Source organism: Lonchura striata, chromosome 3, assembly GCF_050655825.1.
Source record: "Lonchura striata isolate lonStrDom1 chromosome 3, ASM5065582v1, whole genome shotgun sequence".
Taxonomy (NCBI): Eukaryota; Metazoa; Chordata; class Aves; order Passeriformes; family Estrildidae; genus Lonchura; species Lonchura striata.
In genome coordinates this window covers 2,084,855-2,104,400 of record NC_140705.1, presented here as the reverse complement: position 1 = coordinate 2,104,400, position 19,546 = coordinate 2,084,855, and the positions used below count along the sequence as shown (strand labels likewise).

The 19,546-nt window shown below is 38.3% G+C and overlaps 2 protein-coding genes across 6 annotated transcripts in view; both read left to right on the top strand.

Moving 5' to 3' along the window:
- Positions 1-19,546, top strand: part of ELP3 (elongator acetyltransferase complex subunit 3) — a 111,167-nt gene that overhangs the window by 47,925 nt on the left and 43,696 nt on the right. For all 5 annotated transcript variants that reach the window (XM_085574329.1, XM_085574326.1, XM_085574325.1 and 2 more), the window contains 2 exons: positions 10,746-10,907; positions 13,191-13,317. In XM_085574329.1, the coding sequence (XP_085430455.1) occupies positions 10,746-10,907; positions 13,191-13,317 (289 nt within the window). The remainder of the gene's footprint in view (positions 1-10,745; positions 10,908-13,190; positions 13,318-19,546) is intronic.
- On the top strand, positions 10,914-12,644 carry LOC146767757 (uncharacterized). Its single transcript, XM_085574330.1, has 2 exons — positions 10,914-11,924; positions 11,988-12,644. Exons 1-2 carry the CDS (start codon positions 10,986-10,988, stop codon positions 12,042-12,044), a joined length of 996 nt encoding a protein of 331 aa, XP_085430456.1. The 5' UTR covers positions 10,914-10,985; the 3' UTR covers positions 12,045-12,644.

Below are 19,546 nucleotides of genomic sequence, written 5' to 3'. Positions count from 1 at the left end.
TCCCCTACCACACAGTTTTGGCTTTTCCAAGGGGAATTCCCAAGGGAATTTCATCAGTTTTCCATCCTCATCCAGGGATGGGATCGCTCATCCCATTTTGCCTTTTCCAAGGGGAATTCCCAAGGGAATTTCATCAGTTTTCCTTCCTCATCCAGGGATGGGATCGCTCATCCCATTTTCCGCCCTACTGCAGCTCCTCCATGGCAGATATCCAATTTTGGGAAGCCAAACCCACACGGTTTTGGTTTTCCCAAGGGGAATTCCCAAGGGAGATGCTGGAACCAAACCTGTCGGAATCCGTGGTATTGATGATTCTGAGATTGTAAAAACTCTCTGTCCTTCAGCCCCGTTGTGAAAGCAGAAATCATAAATTGTCTGTGCTGGTTTTTAAAGTTGTTTATTTTTGTTTATTTTTAACGTGTTCTGCTGCTCTGCCAAAGGTCTGTCCTCAGTGGGATGTTACAAACATGAAATACCAGAAACTCCCTGTGCTGGATTTACAATGTATTTTATATATATTTATTTAATACATATATTTACATATATTTAAAGATATATTTAAATATATAAAAATATATTTAATATATTGCAATAACGTGCCAATATTGATCACCTACATTGATCAGCGTGTCCCCGGCCTAAACCCAGTCCCCAGTTTAATGTTACAAACATTAAATACACAAACTGCAATATTTACAATAATATTCCAATATTGATCAGTGTGTCCCCGGCCTAAACCCAGTCCCCAGTTTAATGTTACAAACATTAAATACACAAACTCCCTGTGCAATATTTACAATAATATTCCAATATTGATCACCCACATTGATCAGTGTGTCCCCAGCCTAAACCCAGTCCCCAGTTTAATGTTACAAACATTCAATACACAAACTCCCTGTGCAATATTTACAATAATATTCCAATATTGATCAGCGTGTCCCAGCCAAACCAACAGAAAAATGCCAACACGCAGTGAGACATGGAGGGCGAGGAGAAGAAGGAGAAAAGGACAAGGCACACCCAATTCCCTCCAGCTCGTCCCCTCATCTAAAATCCTAAAATTTTATTTCCACACCCGTGCCACACTTAATTATTAATTAATTGAGCGCTGGTAATTGATGCAGTGAGGTTGGGAACTCTTTTCCCTGGGCAGAGATCACAGCCGGGGGCTCGGGGGCTCTGTCCTCACCCCTGAGACCTCCCGGGTCAGCTCTGCATTCCCACAATATTAAATCTCATTTTTTCCTCCGTTCCGCACCGACGGCGCCCACCGCGGCAGCAGAAAATGAGTTTTCCTTCAAATTCATTTAGCGCCGCTGAAAGGGCGTCAATGAGGCGAGCAGAGCGCAGCTGAGGGGAACATTAAAAACCAAAAAACCCAACCCCAAAATCATCTCCCTGCTCCGGCAGCTGCTTTCCAGGGGGGAAAAAATCGCCAAAATTTGAGTCGTGCCTGCCGGGAAAATCGGAATGCGGCATCCACGGCTGCAGGGCGGTGCCAGTGAGGAGGGGATTAACCCCGGGGTGGCGTGAGGAATGAGGGAATTAACCCAAAAAATGATGTTTTCTCTCTGTGACATCACCGGCGCGAGAGGAATTAAAAATGGGTAATAATCACCAGGTTCAAACTCGCACAGGTGGGCCTGGAACAAAAATAAAAAAAAAGCTCCTTTTGCAGCCATCCCATGCCAGAATTAACATTTGATTTTGGGTCAGCGCAGAACTTGTCGTGCTTTTGCCAGATGACACGAGGACGAGCGGAGAATTCCCTCTGGAAGGTGTTCGGCAGCAATTTGCTGGAAAGGCACGGGGGGAAAAAAAGCAGAGAAATTCATTTTTTAGGTGTGACAACGTCACGAGCCGGGAAAACGCTCGGAATTTTGGAGGAAAATGGGTTTGTGTGGGAATGCAGAGAGTCCCTCTGTGACCCCGGCTGTGATCTCTGCCCAGGGAAAAGAGTTCCCAACCTCACTGCATCAATTACCAGCGCTCAATTAATTAATATTTAAGTGTGGCACGGGTGTGAAAATAAAATTTTAGGATTTTAGATGAGGGGACGAGCTGGAGGGAATTGGGTGTGCCTTGTCCTTTTCTGCTTCTTCTCCTCGCCCTCCATGTCTCACTGCGTGTTGGCATTTTTCTGTTGGTTTGGCTGGGACACGCTGATCAATATTGGAATATTATTGTAAATATTGCACAGGGAGTTTGTGTATTGAATGTTTGTAACATTAAACTGGGGACTGGGTTTGGGCTGGGGACACACTGATCAATATTGGAATATTATTGTAAATATTGCACAGGGAGTTTGTGTATTTAATGTTTGTAACATTAAACTGGGGACTGGGTTTAGGCCGGGGACACACTGATCAATGTAGGTGATCAATATTGGAATATTATTGTAAATATTGCACAGGGAGTTTGTGTATTTAATGTTTGTAACATTAAACTGGGGACTGGGTTTAGGCCGGGGACACGCTGATCAATGTAGGTGATCAATATTGGCACATTATTGTAATATGTTAAATATATTTTTATATATTTAAATACATATTTAAATATACGTAAATATATGTATTAAATAAATATATAAAAAATATATTGTAAATCCAGCCCAGGGAGTTTCTGGTATTTCATGTTTGTAACATCCCACTGAGGACAGACCTTTGGCAGGGCAGCAGAACACGTTAAAAATAAACAAAAATAAACAACTTTAAAAACCAGCACAGACAATTTATGATTTCTGCTTTGGCTGCGGGGCTGACATGGATTTTCCACAACCTCGGGATCATCAATACCACGGATTCTGACATATTTAACATCATTTTTTACAATCTCGGGATCATCAATACCACGGATTCTGACAAATTTATTTAACATCATTTTTTACAATCTCGGGATCATCAATACCACGGATTCTGACAAATTTAACATCATTTTTTACAATCTCAGGATCATCAATACCACGGATTCCGACAAATTTATTCAACATCTTTTCCCAGGCGGGTGCCAGGCTTTGGAACACGCCCGGCAGCCCCGCGAGGTTCGGGAAATTTGGGAATTTTGGGATGCTCCGAAGCTGGCAATGCGGAGCTGGGGAGGTTTTGGTGCAGAAATAAGTTTAAAAAGGACTTTTAAGGGCACCGAAGCACGTCGTGCTCCTTCCCGCTCCTCTCGGGATGGAATTATTCCCGAAATCCCGTGAAACCACAACCTCCCGTCACAGCCGCCAACGCGGATTTTCCCTGGGGAAATCTCGGGTATGGAAATGGTTCCGAGATTGTGGAAATTTCAGTTCCCAAATTTCCTTCATTTCCCTCATTTCCCATATTTCCCTTCCCACATTTCCCAAATTTCATTTCCCAAATTTCCCACATTTCCCTAATTTCCCACATTTCCCATATTTCCCTTCCCACATTTCCCATATTTCCCTCATTTCCCGCATTTCCTTCATTTCCCTCATTTCCAAAATTTCCCTTCCCACATTTCCCATATTTCCCTTCCCAAATTTCCCAAATTTCCCTCATTTCCCGCATTTCCTTCATTTCCCACATTTCCCATATTTCCCTTCCCACATTTCCCAAATTTCCCAAATTTCATTTCCCTCATTTCCCACATTTCCCATATTTCCCTTCCCAAATTTCCCAAATTTCCCTTCCCACATTTCCCAAATTTCCCTCATTTCCCTCATTTCCCTCATTTCCCACATTTAATTTCCCAAATTTCCTTCATTTCCCTCATTTCCCTCATTTCCCACAATTCCCTCATTTCCCAAATTTAATTTCCCTCATTTCCCACATTTCCCTCATTTCCCACATTTCCCATATTTCCCCTCCCAAATTTCCCAACTTTCATTTCCCAAATTTCCTTCATTTCCCTCATTTCCCAAATTTCCCAAATTTCATTTCCCTCATTTCCCACATTTCATTTCCCACATTTCCCAAATTTCCCAAATTTCCCTCATTTCCCAAATTTCCCTCATTTCCCAAATTTCCCTCATTTCCCAAATTTCCTTTCCCACATTTCCCTCCTTTCCCTCATTTCCCAAATTTCCCAAATTTCCCATTTGGGGCTTTGAGTTTGGGGTGTTTTTGGTCAGAAAAACTGAAAAATGGTTGTTTTTGGGGCTAAAAAATTTAATTTATTCAGTAGAATTTTGGGGCGTTCAGTTTGGGACATTTTTATTCAGAAAAAATGAAAAATGGTTGTTTTGGGCTAAAAAATTTAATTTATTCAGCAGAATTTTGGGGCGTTCAGTTTGGGGCATTTTTATTCAGAAAAAATGAAAAATGGTTGTTTTTGGGCTGGAAAATTCTATTTATTTGGGGCGTTGAATTTGGGGCGTTTTTATTCAGGAAAACTGAGAAATGGTTGGTTTTGGGCTGGAAATTTTAATTTTTATTATTCGAGGTGTCCGTCTCACCCAGCGCCGTCTCCCTCAAAAAAAAAAATCAAATTTCAGGGTGGATTTAATAAAAGATCTTGTGTCGTTTCTTCTGTAATTTTAGATAAAATGATTTTTTAATTATAATTATTTTTCATTTTTTAATTTTCTTTTTCTTCCTGCCTCCTTCGTTAGCCCACGCCTGCAACTCGATATCGATTATTCCCTTGAAAAATTGATTTTACAGTTACGACCTAATGGTTTTATTGATCATCAGGCAGCAGAATGAGATTTTTTTTAAATTATTTTTTCCCATTTTTTTCCTGAAGTAATTGCATGGCAAAAACGAGAAAAAAAAATCAATTCATTAAAATTAAAATTAAAAATTAAAAATTAAAATAAATGGAATTATTGCTGCCCAGACTTCCTGCTTTTAGCTGCACGAAAGGAGAAAAAAAAGCAAAAAGATGCAAATATGTAAATTTCTGCACAAAAATTTGAATTTTCTCCTCGATTTTGAAATGTGGAGATTTTAGAGATTCATCCCTAAATGTGTCCCGGGCCGGGTTTTAATTTGTCAAATTTGCATAGAAAAGGTCAAAACGAGGAAAATTTCATTTATTTCCTCATTTTGGGGACCCCTCCCCAAGAAAGGGACAGCGACCCATTTAAAGGAACAAAAACTGATTTGCATACGAAGTGATTAGCATACGAAACGAGGAATGGGATGGACCAAAATAATGAATATTTATTTCTTATTTATTTATATTTTGAATATTTTAATATTTGCATGGATAAAATGACTCTGTGATCACTTAGAAGACCCGGAGTGGATTTGGGAATGGGATGGACCAAAATGATGAATATTTATTTTTTATTTATTTATATTTTGAATATTTTAATATTTGCACGGATAAAATGGCTCTGGGATCACCTGGAAGTGGATTTGGGAATGGGATGGACCAAATGATGAATATTTATTTTTAATTTATTTATATTTTGGGTATTTTAATATTTGCATGGATAAAATGGCTCTGGGATCACTTAGAAGACCCGGAGTGGATTTGGGAATGGGATGGACCAAAATGATGAATATTTATTTGTTATTTATTTATATTTTGAATATTTTAATATTTGCATGGATAAAAGGGCTCTGGGATCACCTGGAAGTGGATTTGGGAATGGGATGGACCAAAATTATAAATATTTATTTTTAATTTATTTATATTTTGGGTATTTTAATATTTGCATGGATAAAATGGCTCTGGGATCACTTAGAAGACCCGGAGTGGATTTGGGAACGGGATGGACCAAAATGATGAATATTTTTTTGTTATTTATTTATATTTTGAATATTTTAATATTTGCATGGATAAAATGGCTCCGTGATCATCTGGAAGTGGATTTGGGAATGGGATGGACCAAAATGATAAATATTTATTTTTTATTTATTTATATTTTGGGTATTTGAATATTTGCATGGATAAAATGACTCTGTGATCACTTAGAAGACCCGGTGTGGATTTGGGAATGGGATGGACCAAAATTATAAATATTTATCTGTTATTTATTTATATTTTGAATATTTTAATATTTGCATGGATAAAATGGCTCCGTGATCATCTGGAAGTGGATTTGGGAATGGGATGGGCCAAAATGATAAATATTTATTTTTTATTTATTTATATTTTGAATATTTTAATATTTGCATGGATAAAATGGCTCTGGGATCACCTGGAAGTGGATTTGGGAATGGGATGGACCAAAATCATGAATATTTATTTTTTATTTATTTATATTTTGAATATTTTAATATTTGCATGGATAAAATGGCTCTGGGATCACCTGGAAGTGGATTTGGGAATGGGACGGACCAAAATGATGAATATTTATTTGTTATTTATTTATATGTTGAATATTTTAATATTTGGATGGATAAAATGGCTCCGTGATCATCTAGAAGTGGATTTGGGAATGGGATGGACCAAAATGATGAATATTTATTTTTTATTTATTTATATTTTGGGTATTTTAATATTTGCATGGATAAAATGACTCTGTGATCACTTAGAAGACCCGGAGTGGATTTGGGAATGGGATAGAATCAAAATGATAAATATTTATTTTTTATTTATTTATATTTTGGGTATTTTAATATTTGCGTGGATAAAATGACTCTGTGATCACTTAGAAGACCCGGAGTGGATTGGGGAACGGGATGGACCAAAATGATAAATATTTATTTTTTATTTATTTATATTTTGAATATTTTAATATTTGGATGGATAAAAGGGCTCCGTGATCATCTGGAATTGGATTTGGGAATGGGAATGGACCAAAATGATGAATATTTATTTTTTATTTATTTATATTTTGGGTATTTTAATATTTGCATGGATAGAAGGGCTCCGTGATCATCTGGAAGTGGATTTGGGAATGGGATGGACCAAAATGATGAATATTTATTTGTTATTTATTTATATTTTGAATATTTTAATATTTGCATGGATAAAATGGCTCTGGGATCACTTAGAAGACCCGGAGTGGATTTGGGAATGGGATGGACCAAAATGATGAATATTTATTTGTTATTTATTTATATTTTGAATATTTTAATATTTGGATGGATAAAAGGGCTCCGTGATCACCTGGACCCCCAATATCCAAACCCATTTTTTCTCTTATTTTCTGCTGTAGAATTCCTTTTTTGGCATTTTTGAGAAAAGAAGGAAATCTCAATTCCCAAACTTTGCCTAAATTTGCCTAAATTTTCCAAAATTCGTCTTGTTTGGGTTTTTTTTTTTTCCCCTCTAAACATTTATTTTTTTTTTACGTAGGTTGGTAAAATTAAATAAAAATCGGTGGCAACAGATCTCCTGTTCCAGGCAGGAATTTTCCTTGGAAAATTGGCAAATATTGGGAATATTTCACTCCGGCATTTATTAATTAATCCGGGTGTTTGCAGTTACGGCTGGCGAATAATTTGTTTTTTTTGTAAAAATATAAAAATTTTGCTTTAAATTGCATTTGTTGTGAATGTAAGGGATGGGAGCTGAGAAAACAAATGCTTTTATTTGTTTTTTTTTTTTAAATTATTTTGGGATTTTTTGGTTATTTTGCTAAGACGGGACCTGCCTGGGAGCAGGCAGCGATGATGAATTTTGGGGGAAAATAATTACAAAATTTTATCATTATAAAAACTATATTAAAATTTATATAAAATTTTTATATTATATAAGAAATATAAATATATGATCTATTTATAATATTTTATACATTTATATACATTTTTAATATTTATTATATTTATAATATTTATTATATTTATAATATTTATTATATTTATATATTTATATATACTATATAATGATATAAATTATAGAAATTATATCTAAAATTATAATTATAGACATTTTAGAATGATACCATTTCAGAATTCATTCTAAGTATAAAATTTTGAAATTAATAATAATTATAAAATTTTAGAATGGATCATTGTTAGAACATTTTTAATTCTATAAATTTTTCATGATCAAATTGAGCGTCGGGATCCCTCCAGACCTTGCCCACAGTGGGAAGGGAAATAAAAATAAAACAAAAATCACTTTTCCCTCTGTTCCGCTCCTCGTTACGGCCAGGCGCTTAATTAGTGCCTGCCAACGCCGTTAATTAGTCCATGCAAATGAGGTTAATTAGCCCATGCAAACATCCTGCTTGGGTCAGGCCCGAAATGTGATTTAACTGAGCCACTTTAATTCATATTTTGATTTTTTTTAATGAATTTTTGGGTGGCAGCGCCGTTCCTGGGGGTTAAAATGATATAAAAATATTGAAAAATAAAATAAAATTAATTAATTTTAGGATTTCTTTACCTCAGAATTATTTAGGCCTGAAATGTGATTTAACTGAGCCACTTTAATTCATATTTTGATTTTTTTTTAATGAATTTTTGGGTGGCAGCGCCGTTCCTGGGGGTTAAAATGGGATAAGAGTATTAAAAAATTAAAGAAAATAAATTAATTTTAGGATTTCTTTACCTCAGAATTATTTAAGCCTGAAATGTGATTTAACTGAGCCACTTTAATTCATATTTTGATTTTTTTTTAAATGAATTTTTGGGTGGCAGCGCCGTTCCTGGGGGTTAAAATGTGATAAAAATATTAAAAAATTAAAGAAAATTAATTAATTTTAGGATTTCTTTACCTCAGAATTATTTAAGCCCGAAATGTGATTTAACTGAGCCACTTGAATTCATATTTTGATTTTTTTTAATGAATTTTTGGATGGCAGCGCCATTGCTGGGGGTTAAAATGATATAAAAATATTGAAAAATAAAATAAAATTAATTAATTTTAGGATTTCTTTACCTCAGAATTATTTAGGCCTGAAATGTGATTTAACTGAGCCACTTTAATTCATATTTTGATTTTTTTTTAATGAATTTTTGGGTGGCAGCGCCGTTCCTGGGGGTTAAAATGGGATAAGAGTATTAAAAAATTAAAGAAAATAAATTAATTTTAGGATTTCTTTACCTCAGAATTATTTAAGCCTGAAATGTGATTTAACTGAGCCACTTTAATTCATATTTTGATTTTTTTTAATGAATTTTTGGGTGGCAGCGCCGTTCCTGGGGGTTAAAATGGGATAAAAATACTGAAAAATTAACAAAAATAAATTAATTTTAGGGTTTCTTTTCCGCTCATATCTATCAATTATTTTAATCTCCTTTCTCTCTTTCCACTCTAATTTTTGCTGTTAACAGGACTTTATCCCAAATTACCTAAATTATATTTTTTTCTGCTTTTTTAACCGTTTTTTCCCCTTTTTTTCTGTTCATTTTTGCAGCTCTCTCTGCCGTCGTTTCCCTGACGCGATCAAATTCATTTCTGATTAGTGAACCACAAACTTGGAAATGTTTCCCTGACATTTTATTCTCATTTAATTTTAATTTATAATCCTTCTTTCGACAGCCTGTCCCCAAAATATTTTGATTTTTCCATAGATTTGAAGGGTGTTTTTATTTTTTAATGAGTCTGAACCCGCTCCGTTAATTTTTATTTTTTTGGCGGTTTTTTTTTTTGAAGTTTGAAGGATTATAATTGGGATTTTTTTATTTATTTTTGAAGTTTGAAAAATTGTATTCTTTGTTCTGCTCTGAGAGTTTTATTTCCAGCAGTGATGAATTTTGACAGGATTTTAATTGTTTTTTAATGAGGAGCTGAACTTAATCATCTTTTTCTTCCTCAAGGCGTCCCAAAAATCATAAAAATCATCATTTTTGCCCATTAAAAAAATTGGTATTCCCATTAAAAAATCCACTTTGGGATTTTTCCACCTTTCCAAAAAAAGTTTCTCCTTTTCTTGCTTGAAATTTATGTAATTAAAAGGGCACAAAAGGAGGAAAAAATCCAGAAAAAACCAAAAAAGGTTAAATTTTAAACTTTAATCCTTAAAAATCCTCACCTGGAGGACACCAGGAACTCTTCTGTAATTCACTTAAATCCCAAAATGGGTGGATTTTAACCAAAAATGGGATTTTTCCATGCAGGAGAGGTGGAAAATATTAAATTTTAACCTTTAATCCTTAAAAATCCTCACCTGGAGGGCACCAGGAACTCTTCTGTAATTCACTTAAAACCCAAAACTTGGGGATTTTAAGCAAAAATGTGAATTTTTCTCGGTGGCCAAACCATTGCCTTTACCAAAAACACAAAATTGGTGCATTTTAACCAAAAATGGGAATTTTTCCTGGTGGCTGGATCGTTGCCTGTACCAAAAACCCAAACTTGGGGATTTTAACCAAAAATGTGAATTCTTCCTGGTGGCTGGATCATTGCCTGTACCAAAAAACCCAAAATTGGTGGATTTTAACAAAAATGTGAATTTTCCTGGTGGCCAAACCATTGCCTGTACCAAAAACACCCTAAACTGGTGGATTTTAAGCAAAAATGGGAATTTTTCTGGTGGCCGGACCATTGCTTGCGCCAAAAACCCAAAACTGGTGGATTTCAACCAAAAATGTGAATTTTCCTGGTGGCCTGACCATTGCCTGCACCAAAACCCCAAAACTGGTGGATTTTGACCAAAAATGTGAATTTTCCTGGTGGCCTGACCATTGCCTGCACCAAAACCCCAAAACTGGTGGATTTTGACCCAAAATGTGAATATTTTTTTGGGGCAGGTATGCGGAGGGGAGCCGCTGCGTGGGGATGACCATCGACGCTTGGCCACACCATTGGTTGCACCAAAAAAACCCCAAAATTGGTGGATTTTAATGGGATTTCTCCTGGTGGCTGGACCATCGTTTCCACCAAAACCCCAAAACTGGTGGATTTTGACCCAAAATGTGAATTTTTCTCCTCAGGTACGCGGAGCGGAGCCGCACCCGCTGCGTGGGGATGACCATCGAGACGCGGCCGGACTATTGCCTGCGGCCCCACCTCAGCGCCATGCTGGGCTACGGCTGCACGCGCCTGGAGATCGGCGTGCAGAGCGTCTACGAGGACGTGGCCCGCGACACCAACAGGTCCGGCACGGGGACGGCGATCCCGGGAATCCTGGTGGGGTGGGACAACGTTCTTGGGAATTCTGGTGGGGTGGGACAATGTTCTTGGGAATCCTGGTGGGGTGGGACAATGTTCTTGGGAATTCTGGTGGGGTGGGACAATGTTCTTGGGAATCCTGGTGGGGTGGGACAATGTTCTTGGGAATTCTGGTGGGGTGGGACAGCGTTCCAGAGAATTCCAACAGGTCAGGGACACCATTCCAGGGACACCATTCCAGGTTCAGGGTCACCATTCCAGGTCAGGGACACCATTCCAGGGACACCATTCCAGGGACACCATTCCAGGTCAGGGCCACCATTCCAGGTCAGGGACACCATTCCAGGTCAGGGACACCATTCCAGGTTCAGGGACACCATTCCAGGTTCAGGGCCACCATTCCAGGTTCAGGGCCACCATTCCAGGTCAGGGACACCATTCCCGGTTTAGGGACACCATTCCAGGGACACCATTCCAGGGACACCATTCCAGGGACACCATTCCAGGTCAGGGACACCATTCCAGGGCCACCATTCCAGGTCAGGGCCACCATTCCAGGTCAGGGCCACCATTCCAGGTCAGGGCCACCATTCCAGGTCAGGGACACCATTCCAGGTTCAGGGTCACCATTCCAGGGACACCATTCCAGGTTCAGGGTCACCATTCCAGGGACACCATTCCAGGGCCAGCATTCCAGGTCAGGGCCACCATTCCAGGTTCAGGGCCACCATTCCAGGGCCACCATTCCAGGTCAGGGCCACCATTCCAGGTCAGGGCCACCATTCCAGGTCAGGGCCACCATTCCAGGTCAGGGACACCATTCCAGGTCAGGGACACCATTCCAGGGCCACCATTCCAGGACACCATTCCAGGTTCAGGGCCACCATTCCAGGTTCAGGGCCACCATTCCAGGTCAGGGACACCATTCCAGGTCAGGGACACCATTCCAGGTCAGGGACACCATTCCAGGTCAGGGACACCATTCCAGGACACCATTCCAGGTTCATGGACACCATTCCAGGTCAGGGCCACCATTCCAGGTCAGGGCCACCATTCCAGGTCAGGGCCACCATTCCAGGTCAGGGCCACCATTCCAGGGCCACCATTCCAGGGAATTCTGACTGGGCTGGGGCTCCATTCCAGGAATGACTTTTCCTTCTTCTTTTCCTGCTTCTTTTCCTGCTTTTCCTTCTTATTTTCCTGCTTTTTCTGCTTCTTTTCCTGCTTTTCCTTCTTCCTTTCCTCCTTTCCTGCTTTTCCTGCTGATTTTCCTGCTTTTCCACTGCTTTTCCTTCTTTTCCTTCCTATTTCCCTCCTTTTTCCTCTTTCTTTTCCTTCTTTTTTTTCCCTCCTTTTCCTTCTTATTTTCCTCCTTTTCCTGCCTTTTTTCCTCCTTTTTCCCCCTTGTTTTCCTTCTTTTTTCCCCTCCTTTTCCTTCCTTTTTCCCTCCTTTTCCTTCTTTTTTTCCCCTCCTTTTCCTTCTTTTTTCCCTCATTTTCCTCTTTTCCTCCTTTTTCCCCCTCCTTTTCCCACTTTTTCCCTCCTCCTTATCCTTCTTATTTCCCTCCTGTTCCTTTTTATTTTCCTCCTTTTTCCACCTTCTTTTCCTTCCTTTTTCCCCTCCTTTTCCCGCTTTGTTTTCCCTTTTTCCCCCTTTTCCCCCCTTTTCCCCCTCCTTTTCCCCCTCCTTTTCCCCCTTTTCCCCCTCTTTTTTCCCCTTTTCCCCCCTTTTTCCCCCTTTTTTCCCCTCCTTTTTCCCCTCCTTTTCCCCCTTTTCCCCCTCCTTTTCCCCCTCCTTTTCCCCCTTTTCCCCCTCTTTTTCCCCTTTTCCCCCCTTTTTTCCCCTCCTTTTTCCCCTCCTTTTCCCCCTTTTCCCCCTCTTTTTTCCCCTTTTCCCCCCTTTTTTCCCCTCCTTTTTCCCCTCCTTTTCCCCTTTTCCCCCTCCTTTTCCCCCTTTTTTCCCCCCTTTTCCCCCTTTTCCCCCCTTTTTCCCCCTTCCCCCCTTTTTCCCCCTCCTTTACCCCCTCCTTTTTCCCCCTTTTCCCCCTTTTTCCCCCTTTTCCCCCTCCTTTTCCCCCTTTCCCCCCTTTTTTCCCCCTTTTTTTCCCTTTTCCCCCCTTTTTTCTCCCTTTTTCCCCCATTTTCCCCCTTTTCCCCCTCCTTTTCCCCCTTTTTTCCCCCTCCTTTTCCCCCTTTTCCCCCTTTTCCCCCCTTTTTTCCCACTTTTCCCCCCTTTTCCCCCATTTTTCCCCCTTTTCCCCGGGCAGGGGCCACACGGTGCGGGCGGTGAGCGAGAGCTTCCAGCTGGCCAAGGACTGCGGCTTCAAGGTGGTGGCGCACATGATGCCCGACCTGCCCAACGTGGGGCTGGAGCGCGACCTGCACCAGTTCAGCGTGAGTCATTCATTAAAAACACAGTAATTAAAAACACGGTAATTAATTAAAGGTGGCGCACATGATGCCCGACCTGCCCAACGTGGGGCTGGAGCGCGACCTGCACCAGTTCAGCGTGAGTGCTCGTTAAAAACGCGGTAATTAAAAACACGGTAATTAAAGGTGGCGCCCAACGTGGGGCTGGAGCGCGACCTGCACCAGTTCAGTGTGAGTCATTCATTAAAAACACAGTAATTAAAAACACGGTAATTAAAGGTGACACCCAACGTGGGGCTGGAGCGCGACCTGCACCAGTTCAGTGTGAGTGCTCGTTAAAAACGCGGTAATTAAAAACACATTAAATAAAGGTGGCGCCCAACATGGGGCTGGAGCGCGACCTGCACCAGTTCAGCCTGAGTGCTCGTTAAAAACGCGGTAATTAAAAACACGGTAATTAAAGGTGGCGCCCAACATGGGGCTGGAGCGCGACCTGCACCAGTTCAGCGTGAGTGCTCGTTAAAAACGCGGTAATTAAAAACACGGTAATTAAAGGTGGCGCACATGATGCCCGACCTGCCCAACGTGGGGCTGGAGCGCGACCTGCACCAGTTCAGCGTGAGTCATTCATTAAAAACACCTTCGTTAAAAACACGTTAATTAAAGGTGGCGCCCAATGTTGGGCTGGAGCGCGACCTGCACCAGTTCAGCGTGAGTGCTCGTTAAAAACACGTTAATTAATTAAAGGTGGCGCACATGATGCCCGACCTGCCCAATGTGGGGCTGGAGCGCGACCTGCACCAGTTCAGCGTGAGTGCTCGTTAAAAACGCGTTAATTAATTAAAGGTGGCGCACATGATGCCCGACCTGCCCAACGTGGGGCTGGAGCGTGACCTGCATCAGTTCAGCGTGAGTGCTCGTTAAAAACGCGGTAATTAAAAACACGGTAATTAAAAACACGTTAATTAAAGGCGGCGCACATGATGCCCGACCTGCCCAACGTGGGGCTGGAGCGCGACCTGCACCAGTTCAGCGTGAGTGCTCGTTAAAAACGCGGTAATTAATTAAAGGTGGCGCACATGATGCCCGACCTGCCCAACGTGGGGCTGGAGCACGACCTGCACCAGTTCAGCCTGAGTGCTCGTTAAAAACGCGTTAATTAAAAACACGGTAATTAAAGGTGGCTCCCAACGTGGGGCTGGAGCGCGACCTGCACCAGTTCAGCCTGAGTGCTCGTTAAAAACACGGTAATTAAAAACACGGTAATTAAAAACACGGTAATTAAAGGTGGCGCACATGATGCCCGACCTGCCCAACGTGGGGCTGGAGCGCGACCTGCACCAGTTCAGTGTGAGTCATTCATTAAAAACACAGTAATTAAAAACACGGTAATTAAAGGTGGCGCCCAAAGTTGGGCTGGAGCGCGACCTGCACCAGTTCAGCCTGAGTGCTCGTTACAAACGCGTTAATTAATTAAAGGTGGCGCACATGATGCCCGACCTGCCCAACGTGGGGCTGGAGCGCGACCTGCACCAGTTCAGCCTGAGTGCTCATTACAAACGCGTTAATTAATTAATTAAAGGTGGCGCACATGATGCCCGACCTGCACCAGTTCAGCGTGCGTGCTCGTTACAAACGCCGTCGTTAAAAACGCGTTAATTAAAGGGATCAAACCGGTTGGTGGTGTTGAGTAGGAGATTATTTGTGTCAGGTGGTTACATTGGATATGGCATGAATTACTGCACTTAAACGCCGCTTAGTTGTGGTAAAGTGTTACATAAATGGAATTATTAATTGTAATAATATTAATAACAACAACAATAACAATAATAATAATATTTATTAAATAATTTGTATTAAGTTTTTAAATATATACAATTTTTAATACTACTACTACTACTACTATTACTACTACTACTACTAATAATAATATTTATTATTAAATAATTTGTATTAAATTATTAAATATAATTTTTAATACTACTACTAGTAATAATAATAATAATTAAATAATTTGTATTATGTTATTAAATAAATACAATTTTTAATACTACTACTACTACTACTTCTACTACCACTACTACTACTACTACTACTAATAATAATAATAATAATATTTATTATTAAATAATTTGTATTACGTTATTATATAAATACAATTTTTAATACTACTACTACTAGTAATAATAATAATAATTATTATTAAATAATTTGTATTAAATTATTAAATAAACACAATTTTTACTACTACTACTACTACTAATAATAATTTTTATTATTAAATAATTTGTATTAAGTTATTAAATAAACACAATTTTTACTACTACTACTACTACTACTAATAATAATAATAATTATTATTATTATTATTAAATAATTTGTATTAAGTTATTAAATAAACAATTTTTACTACTACTACTACTACTAATAATAATTTATTATTATTATTGTTGTTGTTGTTGTTTTGTTGTTGTTGTTGTTATTGTTATTATTATATTTATTATAAAATAATTTGTATTAAATTATTCCCTGGGAATGTGGGACTCCAGGAAGGGTTGCCCCGGAATTTCCATCCCCAAATTCCATCAAAATTCCTCGGGATGGATCCTGAGCCTCCCAGATCCCAAAATCCCGGAATTCTTTGGGATGGGATCCATGGAATTTCACAGAGCTGAAATAAATCTGGGAAAATTTCAAAAAAAACAGGGAGGAGAGGCAGAAAATTGGGAATTTGAAGCATCAGATGGAAAAAAATTATTTTTTTCCCCTTTGAGGAAATGCTTTGTGTCCATCTAAAGCCTCACTTAAATAAAATAAATATATTTATAATAGGAATATTTAAATATTTAAATATTTAAATAAATAGTGAAATGTAAAATAAAAAAATAAATAAAATTATGGCAGGGCCGTTTCATGGGGACGAGATTTTAGCTAAGGAGATTTTTTTAGATTTTATTTTGGATTCCCATCTGCAGAGCCGCTCCTGCGTTCTTTAAATAAAACAAAATTACTGAATGAGCTCAGCCTGAAAATTCCTGCTCTTAGTCATGCCTCAAGATGGGATTTTTATATATATATATATTTATTTTTTTTTATTTTTATTCTGGAGGAATTGCAAAAGAAGCAATTTGCCCAAAATGAGCTAATTTTAGTGGCAGCCTTGATGCATCTGGGATGGGAACGATGCTGAAAATGAGGGGGAAAACTGGGATAAAAAATCGGGGGGGAAAATGAGGGGGAAATTATTTGAAAATTAAAAATAGGGAGAAAAAATCGGGGGGGAAATTATTTGAAAATTAAAAATTGGGAGAAAAAATCGGGGGGGAAAATGAGGAGGAAATTATTTGAAAATTAAAAATAGGGAGAAAAATTTGGGGGGGAAAATGAGGGGGAAATTACTTGAAAATTAAAAATAGGGAGAAAAAATCGGGGGGGGAAATGAGGGGGAAATTATTTGAAAATTAAAAATTGGGAGAAAAAATCGGGGGGAAAATGAGGGGGAAATTATTTGAAAATTAAAAATAGGGAGAAAAAATCGGGGGGGAAAATGAGGAGGAAATTATTTGAAAATTAAAAATAGGGAGAAAAATTTGGGGGGGAAAATGAGGGGGAAATTACTTGAAAATTAAAAATAGGGAGAAAAAATCGGGGGGGGAAATGAGGGGGAAATTATTTGAAAATTAAAAATTGGGAGAAAAAATCGGGGGGAAAATGAGGGGGAAATTATTTGAAAATTAAAAATAGGGAGAAAAAATCGGGGGGGAAAATGAGGGGGAAATTACTTGAAAATTAAAAATAGGGAGAAAAAATCGGGGGGAAAATGAGGGGGGAAAATGTGAGAGGGAAAAATTGGGAGAAAAAATCGGAGAGGAAAATGAGGGGGAAATTATTTAAAGATTAAAAAATAGGGTGAAAAAATCTGAGAGGAAAAAGAGGATAAAATTATCTGAGGGTGAAATAATATGAGAGGGAAAATGAGGATTAAATAATCTGAGGGGGAAAAATCGGAGGGGGAAATTATTTGAAAATTAAAAATAGGGAGAGAAAATCGGAGAGCAAAATGAGGGGGAAATTATTTGAAAATTAAAAATTGGGAGAGAAAATCGGAGAGGAAAATGAGGGGGAAATTATTTGAAAATTAAAAATTGGGAGAAAAAATCGGGGGGAAAATGAGGGGGAAATTATTTGAAAATTAAAAATTGGGAGAAAAAATCGGGGGGGAAAATGAGGGGGAAATTATTTGAAAATTAAAAATTGGGAGAAAAAATCGGAGAGGAAAATGAGGGGGAAATTACTTGAAAATTAAAAATAGGGTGAAAAAAACTGAGAGGAAAATGAGGGGGAAATTATTTGAAAATTAAAAATTGGGAGAAAAAATCGGGGGGGAAAATGAGGAGGAAATTATTTGAAAATTAAAAATAGGGAGAGAAAATCGGAGAGGAAAATGAGGGTGGAATAATATGAGGTTGAAATAATCAGTGGGAAAATGAGGATTAAATAATGTGAGAGGGGAAAAATCAGAGAGGAAAATGAGGGGGAAATTATTTGAAAATTAAAAATAGGGAGAAAAAATCAGAGAGGAAAATGAGGGGGAAATTATTTGAAAATTAAAAACAGGGAGAGAAAATCGGAGAGGAAAATGAGGGTGGAATAATCTGAGGGAAAATGAGGATTAAATAATGTGAGAGGGGAAAATCTGAGAGCAAAATGAAAGTGAAATAATCAAAGGGAAAATGAGAGTGAAATAATCTGAGGGAATAATTACGGTGAAAATATCTGAGGGCAAAAATGAGGATTAAATAATTGGGATAAATGAGGGTGAAAAATCTGATGAGGAAGATGAGAGTGGAATTATTTGAGGGGAAAAATAGGATTAAATAATCTGAGGGAATAATTACGGTGAAACGAAAATGAGGATTAAAAAATGGGGATAAATGAGGGTGAAATAATCTGAGGGGGAAGATGAGAGTGGAATTATTTGAGGAGAAAAATGAAGATTAAATAATCTGAGGGAATAATTATGGTGAAAATATCTGAGGGCAAAAATGAGGATTAAAAAATGGGGATAAATGAGGGTGAAATAATCTGAGTGAATAATTATGGTGAAATGATCTGAGGGCAAAAATGAGGATTAAATAATTGGGATAAATGAGGGTGAAAAATCTGATGAGGAAGATGAGAGTGGAATTATTTGAGGGGAAAAATAGGATTAAATAATCTGAGGGAATAATTACGGTGAAACGATTTGAGGGCGAAAATGAGGATTAAAAAATGGGGATAAATAAGGGTGAAATAATCTGAGGAAATAATTATGGTGAAATAATCTGAGGGCAAAAATGAGGATTAAACAATTGGGGATAAATGAGGGTGAAATGATCTGAGGGGGAAGATGAGAGTGGAATTATTTGAGGGGAAAAATTATGGTGAGATAATCTGAGGGGAAAAAATATGATTAAATAATCTGAGGGAATAATTATGGTGAAATGATCTGAGGGCAAAAATGAGGATTAAATAATGGGGATAAATGAGGGTGAAATAATCTGAGGGCAAAAATGAGGATTAAATAATTGGGGATAAATGAGGGTGAAATAATCTGAGGGAATAATTATGGTGAAATGATCTGAGGGCAAAAATGAGGATTAAATAATTGGGGATAAATGAGGGTGAAAAATCTGATGAGGAAGATGAGAGTGGAATTATTTGAGGAGAAAAATAGGATTAAATAATCTGAGGGAATAATTACGGTGAAACGAAAATGAGGATTAAAAAATGGGGATAAATGAGGGTGAAATAATCTGAGGAAATAATTATGGTGAAATGATCTGAGGGCAAAAATGAGGATTAAATAATTGGGGATAAATGAGGGTGAAATAATCTGAGGGGGAAGATGAGAGTGGAATTATTTGAGGGGAAAAATAGGATTAAATAATCTGAGGGAATAATTACGGTGAAACGATTTGAGGGCGAAAATGAGGATTAAAAAATGGGGATAAATAAGGGTGAAATAATCTGAGGAAATAATTATGGTGAAATAATCTGAGGGCAAAAATGAGGATTAAACAATTGGGGATAAATGAGGGTGAAATAATCTGAGGGGGAAGATGAGAGTGGAATTATTTGAGGGGAAAAATTATGGTGAGATAATCTGAGGGGAAAAAATATGATTAAATAATCTGAGGGAATAATTATGGTGAAATGATCTGAGGGCAAAAATGAGGGTGAAATAATCTGAGGGAATAATTATGGTGAAAAT